The 13,638-nt window shown below is 35.6% G+C and overlaps 1 protein-coding gene across 3 annotated transcripts in view; it reads left to right on the forward strand.

Moving 5' to 3' along the window:
• Positions 1 to 9,943, forward strand: part of LOC135196172 (UDP-galactose translocator-like) — an 81,358-nt gene extending 71,415 nt beyond the window's left edge. For all 3 annotated transcript variants that reach the window (XM_064222752.1, XM_064222751.1, XM_064222753.1), the window contains exon 7: positions 8,478 to 9,943. In XM_064222752.1, coding sequence (XP_064078822.1) covers positions 8,478 to 8,492 — 15 coding nt within the window. In that variant the 3' untranslated portion in view covers positions 8,493 to 9,943. The remainder of the gene's footprint in view (positions 1 to 8,477) is intronic.
• Positions 9,944 to 13,638: the final 3,695 nt, after the last annotated feature.

The raw sequence follows: 13,638 nt of genomic DNA on the forward strand, positions 1-13,638 counted from the left end.
ACCTCTACCGATAACCTGAGACATCCAGTATGCATACAGGCAGTCCCTGGTTATTGGCAATCTGGTTTTGTGACCCTTCTTTAGTCGATTTTCAGCCCTGATATATGCTGACCTCTGGTTATTGTGAAATGATTTGGTATTGACACTGATACATGCCTAACAGAGGTGTCAATAACTGAAAATCGCTTACTATTGGTTTTTGGAGATTTTCGTACAGCAATATTCAGTTTTTTCATGTGGTTTACTGTATAATATATGACGTTAAATATTAGATATATAATAATATTAGATCATACAGCACTTACCGTTGATGAATGTTGATTATAAATAATGATGATATAGCTGTGCAGCTTGCTGATGATGAAGATAGATTGCACAACAAAGTAGGGGAGTTACATATCCTCTGAGGACACTTCTTCACTTTCTTCAGGAGGTGTTTCATCAGGGATTTCATGACGCACCACCTTCTACATTTGCACAAACAAGACATAATAGGGCTTCACTATTTCATTAATGGTACAGGCAATCCTGGGTTATCAGCGATCCAGTTTTATGGAGCTTCTTTAGTGCACTAAAATCGGCGAGGTATGGCGCCATATCGGGCCGAGTTCCGGTTATAGGCACCTTATGGTGCCAATAACCGGTTATCAGCGCCATAAGCCCCCCATTGTGGCACCATAAATCGCTGAGTTTCGGTTAATGGCGGTTTTTGCTTATCAGCACACCCCCAGGAACAGAACACCCGCTGATACCTGGAGACTGCCTGTATTGATGAAATTTGTGGCCTTTTCTTCATTCTTATACCATGACTTTACCATTGTCTGTATCTGCCTGACTTTTCTGACCAATTTGTACAGACCATGAAATTCTTCAAAATCCTGGTCAGTTGGTGGGATAGTAGTAAAGAGAACAGTGAGCTCTTCTCCAAGAATGACCACCCAAGTATTTTGCCCTGCTCATATTTGTTCTCAATGTAGGCGACTGAACTTACAGTCATGTGGTAATGGGCTGCTGCTTCTCCATGACTTCTGTCCTCTCTTAACCCCCACAGCCCGGGTATTATATATATGATCACATATAGCTTCAGGGCAGTGGATGGGTATCATAGATATACGATCAAGATTTGGCACCATACACTTTGAACGAATTTTGTGGGAAAAATGTTCATAGTTCCATATATCACAATTGGGAACTCTTCAGATCACCCTATAAGAGTGTGAGTGAGCTGAGGAGCCCTCAGTCTTGCTCAAGGTAGTAAGGGGGAATGTCGTCACAATTTCCCCATCCAAGGAAGTGTCGTAATTTGTACTTGACAAAATAAAGTTCAAATTACAGCTCAAACAATATAATGATAAAAGGTAAGAAATAAAACTGGGAACAAATTCCTAGCATATTTATTGTAAAATATTTAAGACATCCTTAGATGGGGAAATTATGACGACATTCCCCCTTATTACCTTGAGTAAGACTCAAGGTAATAAGGATGATCTGAAGAGTTCCCAATAGTGATATATGGAACTAGGAACATTTTTTCCACAAAATTCGTTCACACTACGATATCCATCCATTGCCCTGAAGCTATATGTGATCATATATATACAATACCTGAGCTGTGGGGGGGTTAAGAGAGGACAGAAGTCGTGGAGAAGTAGCAACCCATTACCACATGACTGTAAGTGCAGTTGCCTATATTGAGAATGAATATGAGCAGGGAAAAATACTTATAACTTTGTAAAATTAGTGTATTTTTTATGACTGTCATAGGGAAAAGAAGCCCCAAGGGGTGGGATATATTCACTTACAACTTTCCATGGAAGGTACACATGAATATTTTTAGAATTTTTTTCATATACCATGTGAATATATGTATCTTCCTCTTTCCATTGATTAGTTTTTGTTTAGTTTTACTTTTAAATTGGCCATCCTTAAATCAGCATATATTAGTCTGGACTGTGAGGGTTAACATGACAGTCTTGTCTATTTTCTTCTCAGCTCTCATTAACTGTAAGAGCCTCTGATGCTTAGGATCTTTGCCAGGAGCCTTAGGAGAAGCAGAATGTTTAGAGGACATTTTAAAGAATAATCCTTAGTCCTTATTAGTATACTATACTGTACCGCACATGATTTCAGGATGAATTCCTGAAAACCAGCCCGAGAAGAGCCTTTATTAGGCCCAGAGGTCTGGATAAACTAATCCTTTTTAATAATAATAATGTACCACACAAGCAAAAAACACACAAATGAGAGAACATTGAACTGTAGGTATTAGGTCAGTTGGGTACATTGTGGGCTTTGATATTCGGCACACACTAGATTTTATGAAATGTTTTGTTTTAAGATGATTTTTAAATATTATACATATGTATATAAAGTGCTTTAGGATGATACTATGAATGCACAAAGCAAATCTAAAATACATGAGACAACGGGACTAGCAGGGTACATATGTTTCCGTCTGCAGTATGCAGTAATTTCATGCATACGTACTATGTATATTTTCGTGACTAAATACATTTTTTATGATGAAAAAATATTAATAATTTTCAAATATGACAGTTATGTATAAATTTAATGTAAACAGCAAAATTTCAATAACATAATTTGTTTTTCTTGGAAGATGCTTCGCCCAAGCCAACTTTCCTCAGATAAACAATCCTTTGGATGCTGCGACAAAATGATTCCCAACACGCTATTGGCTGTCATCTGCAAAGCAGCCAATCCAGGAGGAGCATTCATTTTCCTTGGAGTTCATTGGTGGTAAACTTGGAGTTGATTGGTTGAAACCCGATTCCCATCTCGCAAAGACGGAATGTGGGAATCTTGCATCTCTCCCTGAACAGCCTTACTGTATAGAGAATTGCTGATACTGTATATGTGGATGTACTCTCAAATCTGTGTTTTACGTACCAGCAAGTATCCGTGTGAATCGTGCCGAAAAGGGCTCCTAAAAAGTGCCATGCTCCTTCCAAGGCTTTTGGCAAAGTGCCTAAGAGAAAGAAGCTTGAGGAGAATGTGAAAGTTCTCGATAGGTTGAAGGAGGGCAAAAGTTTTGCCTCTGTTGGCAGTGATTTTAATGTGAATGTGAATCTCTCACAGTGAGATTCATTAAAAAAAAAAAGTGAAGTCAGAAAAGTGTAAGAATGACTTACTTTGTTACAGCAAAAGCAGTATCGACAGTGCAAGATAAAACAATCGTACGGATGGAATCTGCACTCGCATACTGGATCAAGGACTGCTATAAGAAGAATTTGCCCCTTGACTCCAACATCATATGTGAGAAAGTGTGACAGCTCTACCAGCAGCTATCAATTGCTATGGAAGGTGGCAACGTAGAAGAAGAGGAAGGCAGCAATCTAGAGGCACAGGAAGGCAATGAAGAAGGGGAATTAGAATTCTTAGGCTTTGATGAACCTGCGCCTGAAGAAGAGGATGAAGAGCCACAACCTTGGCGACTTGGACTTGGAGTTCAAGGTGTTGTTCATTATGGACAATGCTGGTGGCCACCCTCTCAATCTTTATTAGAACAGAGTCCAGCTTGAGTTCCTCCCACCCAACACCACCTCTCTCCTCCAGCCTATGAACCAGGTGCGTGATTCATGCCTTCAAGGCACTCTACATTGGGAACTCCCTCCAGCACCTTGTTGATGCAGTGGACTGTGACAGTGAATTTACGTTGAAAGAATATTGGTGTAAATTTATGATTGCCACATGTCTGTCTGTCATTGACTGGTCGCTGAAGGACATGAAGAAGGAGACCCTGAATGCATGCTGGAGTAAGTAGTGGCTGGATTGTATCCATAATTACATGAAATTCAATCCTGAGGAAATCCAGCACTCTACCATTAATAAGGCTGTCTAGTTGGTGAGAGTTCTTGGTGGTGAAGCCTTTGATGATATCACCAAGGATGAAGTCAGCACCTGCATTGATGCCCACTCTGGCCCCCTGACAGACAAGGATTTGGAAGACCTGATGAAGTTGCCAGTGAGGAAGAAGACACTCCAGGTTCAGGAGATTAGCAGGAGGGCAGCCTGACTTTGGAATGCCTGTCCCAAGTTAGGAGAATGATCAGTGATGTCCAGGAGTTTGTTGGAACATGGGATCCTTACATGGAACTCTCCTTAATGTTTTCAAACATCCTTGATACCAACAAGTCCTTTAGCGGCATGTTTATCCGAGTTCACAACCTCCCCATGCTGTATACGACGCTATGGATGTCCGTATGCTTTCTGAATTTTTCAAACCAGCCTCTACTGACCTTGAAATCGCCAAGAGCAGCACTAGCAGCTGGCATTTTCCTACCTGAATCGGCATGCAACATGGTAGCTTTTTCATAAATAATCACTTCAGACACACTATCCCCCACTAATAGTTTTTCTTTTATCCACACTTAAGAAACTTTTCAATGTCTTCCTCTAATTGCAATCTCTGTTTTTGTTAATGAAGTGACCCCTTTCGCAACATCATCTACCTTGATTTCATGTTTCTTTGTTAGGATAGAGCTGATCATCAACACTGACTTGCCATACATCCTAGCAAAATCAGCTACACATGCACCACTTTCATACTTCGCTACAAGTTCTTTCTTGAATTCAATCATATTCTTGGTCTTTTTATGGAAGGGGTGGCACTTGCAACTTTCTTTCTTTGGCCCCCATGATGGCTATTAGTTTTTACTGCAAAATTAGCACAAAACACAACAAACATGTTTGGTGATGTGGACTACAAGCGCAGTGATGCTTTTTCAGCGAGAAACAACCCCAGAATGGGTCAAGAGAGATGACGGGTACCTACTTTATTTGGCTGGGCCCTGGATGGAGCATTTCCGAGTGTACGATAACCATGACAAAATTTCATAGATAAAAGTCTACGAAAACCGAAATGCACGAAAAGAGAGGCGTACAAAAACCTAGGTTTGACTGTAGTATTTTATTTGAAAAGTAGAATTCTAACATGCAATTATAGTTTTCTAATTTAGGTAATTGTGTAAGTTAATGGTGTAGGAAAGTATGATAATAATGGCTTCATAATATAGTGAATAATAGGATAAAGATTCTTACTAGATTCATTTCAAGTGGAATTAGTACGTAGTACTGTATTTTATGCAGTGTGTATGAAACCATATCAGTCAGTAAAGCTGCTATACTTAAGATATTAAAACATATTCAGTACAGTATTAAATTTGAAAGAACGAATTTGTTTGTAAATGGTCGATTATCCAGATAAGTGAGATTTAAGAGGCCTTTGACAAGAGCAAGAGCAAATGTACAGAACTGGATCATCTTGTATCGGGATTTCTGTACTTATCCATTTTAGTTGCATTCTGATTAGAAGTGAAGTTTATAGTATTGATTTTCATTCCCATTTAATCTCCCTAATTTTGGTTTGCACTACAGATTTTTTATTAGAAAAAGACAATAGCTAATGCCAGTCATGCTTGTGGTGCACTTGTTAATGTGGTTGTTTTAAGCTGCAAGCTCTTTAATAGTATGTCCATCTTTCATTTTTTTTGCTGGATAAAATATGAATGTTAGAATTCTTTAGTAGATATAATATACTAACAACTTAATTTGTGTATTAAAGCTCATTCAGTTTTAGATTAAACATGCTGGTCATATATTTGGCTAGGCCATTGCATTAAGAGTGTTGGCTAGGGCATTGCATTAAGAGTGTAGTTACTTTAGCTTTTCACAATTTTGTTTTTCTTAATGGTATACAGTATTCCCGTAGTTATAGTAATTTCCACAATTTAGATAAGGAATTTTGTTGCATGCTGCAGTGTGTGAGTTTACTTAACTTATTTAATTTTTTGGGTAAGACCAAATAGTATTGATGTTGTCACTGGTAGTTCTCACTTTCAAACATTGAATGTACAGTTGATTGTCTTAACACCTGGGGGGAACTACCATATACCTTATTTTTTGCATGGCATGCACTAGCAGTGTCAAGGCACTTTACATCTCTAGCTATCAGTTGCAGAGCATGCTGTCTTCTACTTTTTCTTTTACTGTTGGTCTTTTTATGTTATTTTTCATTGCACCTTGCTCTGATTTTGGCCAGAAGCCTTTCTATTGATTACAAAAATAAATCCAAGAGATGCACAGATTTCCTTGTACAGTAATGTGAAATGTTTTAAATATGATTAGCTTATGCCAAGGTACCCCAAACCCTAGCCTCAGCTTAGTTTATTTAGCGTATGCGAACACACATTGTCCATAAAATATAAAGAATTTACAAATGTAAGTGCAGTATAGCACATCATTATGAAAGAATAAAAAGAACTTGAAATACACCCATATATATGGCACTTTGCAGGCAATATGCCGTGTTTGAATTATAAAGGATTCTGATCAGATCACCGAATAAAACCTTCTCTATATCTGATACCCAAACTGCATATTCATGATTGAAATAATGCATCATTAGCATGCTATTAGAGATTTCTCTATAATGGCTCCATTACCACACAATACCAATTAATGAAACCCCATCATAGTACACACTCTCTCCCTCTCTCTCTCTCTCTCTCTCTCTCTCTCTCTCTCTCTCTCTCTCTCTCTCTATCAACTCAAGTTGAGTAACGTAAGCACAGTACATGCTTGGACACCTACAATAACTTGCTTGGGAAGTCTCTGTCCCCATCAAAACAAAACACTCGGCTAACCTACACAATTAATTTTCATTAGATTAATTTCAGTGCATAATTTATATCTTTTAGTTTTGTCAGGTATTGTATCCATGTTTTCATATTGATAATTTTATTACTTAAATGTTTTATTGCATCAAGGCCACATTTTCACTGTAAAAATAGAACATATATATTTATCTACATGATAGATACATATTTAAATTAAAATAATTTACAAAGTTGCCATTGTCAATACAACATAATTAAGAAAAAAATTAAACTTAAATGCACAGATTTTAATGTTTAATTAGTAATTGACTCAAAAGTAAAAAAAAAAAATTAATTTCATTTAGTAACATAATCATACCACAAGGAAAACAGAAGAATAAGATTGACAAATAGACAGGCATTTGATATTATTGTCTTCATATGCTAACTGGAGCAGGTTGTCAAATGAACTGAGAGCTGTACATTATATGTATACTGTACAGCAATTTTCTTTAAAATAATGTTTCAGTTTGAGGGGTATTGATTAATACACCATAAAACATTAAAGTGAGTGATATTGCCTGGCAAAGTAAAGGTTATTAGAACAGTTTTCTCTCTCTTCATCTCTCTCTCTCTCTCTCTCATTTCTTTACTGCATAACTACTTAATCACTTAGCAGCTTAGAAGCATAAAGTTGAGGTAGATGAAAGTAAATAGTATTGCTAGTATTTTAGTCTTCTTAGGCAGTGATGTTTAGTAGCTGCTTAAGACTGGAGAATATAGCTTACTGAAAATGGTGACTTAAAAAGTGTGAATACGTACACTATAAAAAAATTGTGCTTAAAAGAAGTGAATACAGGTGGTCCCCGGTTATCGGCTGCTTCGCTCTATGGAGCTTCGGTTTTATGGCGGTATTTGAAAATATTCATTAAAAAATAAGGTTTCTTATGGTGCATCATTCGATTTTTGGCGCCATAAGCCACCTGTCCGCTATGGCGCTGTGCCATAGCGGTTTTTGGGGGCGCCATAAAGCGAAAATCACCATTAAGCAAAGCATAAAAGTCTAAGGGAGTGAAACATACTTATGGTGCTCTTATGGCTCCGATAACCGCTCATCGGTGCCATAAGTATGTTCTACTCCCTTAGACTTTCATGCTTCGCTTAATGACGATTTTCAGTTTCTGGCTCCCGACCAGGAACTGAACCCCTGCTGATAACCGGGAGATTACTGTATGTAACTAAGTTTCATTGAACTGCTTTTCTTTATAGTATGACTAATACATATCCTTGTAAAGTTACTTAACATTTGAGAAATTTTTGTAGTGAAGATATTATAAATTCCTGTGAGCATTAGAAAATTTCATGATAAATATTAAAAATTAATAATTATACAAACTGGGAACATTACTATCAAACCAACTTATTGGTGAATTATATTTCATTCAATGATGTACAGTTATATCCTTGACATGTACAGTTTAGCTTTCTGATATATTATTTTTGCTTATTCATCAGTGAAAGTCTTCTTTGCTAACCAATTAGAAATCTTGTTGGAATATGTGTACTGCTATTTTGTCTTGCAGTACTGGCTGAGGAATATTTGTCTACTAATTGTTTCTGATGGGCAATGTTTATTTCATGATATTTTTGTCATATTTTCAATATGTTGTATATGGTTTTGAATCTATTTTCATAATACGTAGTATGATATTGTAATTCACATACAAACTAGCAATCATTGCACGACAGACCCAATTATGTTCTACTAACTTTTAAACTAATGAATTGTAAATTTCCTTGACTAATTTTAGATCATTGCACAACACAGCATAGGTGTGAATGCACTTTTGTTTCTTCTTGCAGATGAAGGTGATGTAAGCTGATTAGGCATCAATATACTGCTGAAATCCAAATGGACTTAAAAAAACATCAGTTTTTTGCAGTTGGTATGCCTATTTCACAAATGGCATCTTAGTTTGTTGAAAGTCAAAAGGAATTGTTAAAGAATTAGAGAGAAAAAATAAGGTAATGGTCTGTACGGTGCCAATCAAACAAAATGAATTAAGAAGAATCATAGTCTGCAGCATAAGTTTTATCTAAATTAAAAAGAATAGCATGGAGAATCCCCACATAACAGTGCAATGTAATTAAAAGCTATCAGTTTAATGAAATCCAGTAAGTTTATTTTGGCATTATAGAAGGAACTTTATTTTTACATTACTGTATAAAAGTGTTATATGAATCCGTGGGTTGTCTTAATATAAACTAAAGCAGGTGATGAATCCTTTTTTGGGTATGTTTTAAGTCTTAAGTCTTCATAGCCTTTTTTTTTTTTCATTTCATTCTTTATGGTCCGTGTTTTTAGAGTTATGTACCTAAATTCCATATACATACTATCCATCTTTCCCTTTCTTTGTTTACAAGTATGGTTTGCAGTTTTTTCTTCATAACCCCGGTGATTGATTATATTCCTACTATGGCTGTTCACGTTCCCAGGATCACCAGTCTTTTGTTGTTAGACAGGTGATCATCTCACCACACATGCACCCTCAGTACTATCTGATAATCTCAGTTGCCATGATTCTGCTGTACTGTCAAAGCTCTGCCATCAATCTCCAGTTGTTTTGTTCTGGATTGCTTTCTGTTGCTTGTTACTAATTTATTTTGTGTTTGAATCATGTATTCCTGCTACTTCTTTACTGTGATGCTAGGTGATAGTAAACCCAGTGTCACTTGTTGTTTATATCACTGTAACTAGTAGTGGTTACTGATTACAGTAATCATGTTTTTAGGCCTACTGAGAAAGTTACCTTTTTAGCATTGCTGTTTCATTCCTGCTTTTACTTTTAAGTGTTTAGTGCACAGTATATACCAGTAGTCTCCAAATTGGTCAACATCAACCCCTGACTACCCAAGACAATTAAAATTAGAATATCAAATTTAGGCCAAAGACCATGCACTGAGGCCTAAATTGAGAGTAAATAAGGTTTTAAAGGTTTAAGAGGATGAAGACATTGTAGTTACACTATGAAGCATCTGTTAAGAGAGGGTGGAGTGAGATGGAAGAAAGATAGGAATAGAGCCACAGCAAAGATGGGAAAGGGGTTGCTGCAAAGAACCTTAAGTAATGTCTACAGTGTATTTCGGAAGTCACTTAAAGCTGTTTGTCCCGTTGCTGAATAACCACTAGTTCTGTAAAAAGCACCATACAAACAAACAGAACACTAAGATCAATTATGAACTTTAGAGTTCACAAGATCACATCTGTATGTGTAACAGCAATATATAAAGTGATTAAATAAATTTGAATTACAACTTACTGTTGCTTAGCTGGTAATTTGTCTGACTTTATAAAAGTTTTGCTTTAGAAACAGCAACATTTTAATTGTGCTCAATATTATTCATATTTTGAAGTTTTTGCTCATCGTTATGATTACTATTGTTTTTATTCACATAAGTTAATCCAGTTTAGGAACAAATGCCTATAGAAAAAGGAATAAAAAATGTAAAAGTGTAAATAAATCTTACTGAGAAGCACTAATGAGTAAAATAGCAAAGGAATTTATACCTTTCAATAAAAAACATTGAAATCTCAAGGATCCCTTGATCTAAAAAGTTTTGGGGTGGTTGTGGTTCTACTCTGTTATTTAATTTAGTTGTTGCAAGGGAAGTGCTATTAAGTATCATGGCTTTGTTTACTAATGAATAATACGTATCCTTGAAGTGAAAAGTAATCATCAGCTATCTCATCTGGGTACATAATGTAGACTTTGCACGATGCTGGATCAGACTTCAAATATCTGCTTGTAAACACTCTCTTATACCTAGTCTTTCAGTGATTGTGGGAAGTTATGTATTTAGGATCTTCACAGACAGTCTGTAGGTGGCACTGGTATAGGCCACAGGACCTATTCTGTGAAACTCATCCAAAGCATTTTCAACATTTTGGGTTGAAAATAATTTTTAAGCTGATGAGAAATGTGGCCTCTTTAGCATTTCTGTAACCTCTCCATGGAACAACTTTACAGGAATCAAAAGAAATATGACAGAGGAGAAAATTTAGTGAGTTTTTAAGGAGCGTACTTTGAAATATGAACACATTACTGATTATTCCAGATGCTCTAAATCCAGTGCTGGGAGCAAATTTGGAAATATAGCATACTTTTACTGTATGTGCATTCTTGAAAGTACCTCAGATTTTAGAGGAAGAGGTGGAATTTTAGCTACCATGGAAAAATCCAGCTTTTAACTGATTAGGGTAATTTAATTAATTAATTTTTTTTAGAAACTAAAGTGTCTATATTGCAAGCATCTGGTATGTTAATATTTCTAAATCACTGGTTTTCAAGATTCTGTAGTAGCTCCATATCCTACTGGGCAACATTATCCAAGTTAATTTCTGTTGGCTAACTCGCAATTAACCATACATAAGAATGAAGAAGCAGGTAATTTTTCTAAGCAAGCAGTAGCAAGACTACTTCCAGGAGATACTCATAGTTATGTTGAGGTTGTATGAAGTATTAGAAAATCAGTAAACTATAGTGAAACTTGGTAGATTCCAATAAATTTCAGCAATTAATAGTGATGCAACTCCTTGGAGGTATGACATGTCCAAGCATAGTTGAATACCCATAGTTTTTGATGGTTGGTACCCACCAGCTGTTCCGTAATCACTGCTTAGTCCTCTTGGGTATAAGGCATCTGTTAATCAAATGGACAGTAAACAGCATCTGGGAAAGCAATTTTTTCAGATAGCATGTAAATACGTACTTGCCTAGGTCCATAGAAAGAGTGCAAGCTATAATGTCAATGGATTTCTAAAATTTATTGCCAAAGTTGAATTACTTAGTGACATTTTTCAATTTCTTGCAGAAATTGGCTTCTCATAAAAAACTGTTTTCCCATATTTTAAGTCTAAGAATATCATATAGTTCCTTTTAGTATTTTTGTTACTCTTGTTTGAATGTGTGAAGTTTTACTGCTTCTACGTATAATCTTGTACGTAATTGCTTTTGGGCATCAATGACCTTGGAAGTCCCAGCACCAGATATCTCCCAGTTACTGTATTCTTCACACCTGAGATTACTCAACATAATAGAGATCTTGCACTATTGCAATGTACAGCCTCAGTCATAACATCTGGAAGAGCTGATCCAAGTGTTGCAGGAAAGGTTAGATCATTGTTCCACTCAGCACTGTTAATTAGTTTCTTTCTACCGTAGGAGTTTCTCTCATAGTCAGATGAGACTCACGATGTCCGGGAAATACATTCACAGATGGCCAAGGGATTGCTGTTTGTTCCTGACTTTGAACAGGGATCCAAACTGATAGTTAGGATCCTTGGATAACATTATTTTTCATCCCCTTCATTTTCTTCCATCACATTGTGGAACAGAACCATGAGATCTGTCTGGGAAACCTATCAGGCTTTACTAGAGAGAGCCATTTACTTCAGGAGTAATGCTTTCAAATGGCTTACATATTTCTTTGAGGCTAATGGTAAAATAACTTGCCAGATGCTGAATCCATCATGGCCAAGTTTTTAACACTGGCACTAAATTGATTAAAGTTACAGTAGTTTCAAGTATGAGTCACTAACATTGTACAACACTTTCTCTTTATTTTTACACAGATTGCTGAACTTGTGCTTTCTCTTACAGACAGCCACAACCATTTCACAGGCAACAGAAGAGGTTGCTAACTCGTAATCATTCTCATCTTCGTTGAACATTCAGGATCAACATAGTTTTGGATATTTTGACTAATGTCTCATTAATGGTACACATTCTGCTTTTCCAAATTTTGAAGACTTATATGATGCAATTATCTTGTGAACTATATCATTCACAAACCTATAAACTACCAAAGACTTGGTTTCTGACACCTTATGGTTCCCAGGTTCTCTATTGGAGCATACTCTTGAGTTCTTCAGCACCTTAACCCCCCACTTAAACAGTGATGTAGTCTTGTAAGTGATTATGTGATTAATGGTGTTGTGATGGATTACTTGCTAATGTAACAATTTTTTTATCATTCAAAGCCATTAATTATGTAATGTGTGTTCTTCCAATCACAAAAATCATTCTGTTGCACCTTGCTCATAAAATGAGGGTTTTAGTTAATACCTACTAATGAACTTGGAAAAACTCATACAAATGTTAGCAGATATGTAGAGTAATGGAATTAACCATATCTTTACTTGTACATTTTGTATCCTTTAAATCCTTTTTTTTTTTTCTCCACTTATAATCACCTAACATTTTATCTGAATAATGTTCTTTTTTCACCTTTTTGCATTTGGCATCAACTCTCGGCTTTATAAGGAATGCATGTTTTTGTGCTCATGTGTTCCAGGCATTGTACTTTATAGAATTTGACTTTTGTAGTTATAATTGTTTGTAATTAGCTTTCTTTTTGTATTAATAGACACAACATCCTTGAATAGCAATGTTTCAGTGCACTGACTTTGCTTTCTTTGTTAATCAGGGTATCTCACACAATAATAGCTGTACAGAAGGAATGGTTTGGTATTAAATGTTTATAAAAATTACCGCCATGTTTGCATCCTGCCTGTATAGTTAAAAAGTATATGCATTCTCAGTTTTGAGTAACTGGTTGCAGCTTTAAATCATTTGAATCTTACTTGACCTCATAAAAGGTCAGGTATACTGTATTCAGAATGTATTTGGTCCTTGATTCAGGGTACGTAGTACTTTAGTGGAGCACTTTTTTCTTTAGTGTCTTTTGTGCACTTTTCCATAAGTAGTATATTTTGTCTGGATTTGCCATATATATAATCATATTATATATATATATATATAATATATATATCATATATATATGTTATATATTACTAGATACTATATATATATTCTTATATATATATATATATATATAAATATATATATATATTATATATATATATATATATATATATTATATATATTATATAATATATGATATATATATATATACTATATATAATATATAATATATATATATGTATGTATAGGTAGATTTATAT

The sequence above is a fragment of the Macrobrachium nipponense genome, chromosome 17 (assembly GCF_015104395.2).
Source record: "Macrobrachium nipponense isolate FS-2020 chromosome 17, ASM1510439v2, whole genome shotgun sequence".
Taxonomy (NCBI): domain Eukaryota; kingdom Metazoa; phylum Arthropoda; class Malacostraca; order Decapoda; family Palaemonidae; genus Macrobrachium; species Macrobrachium nipponense.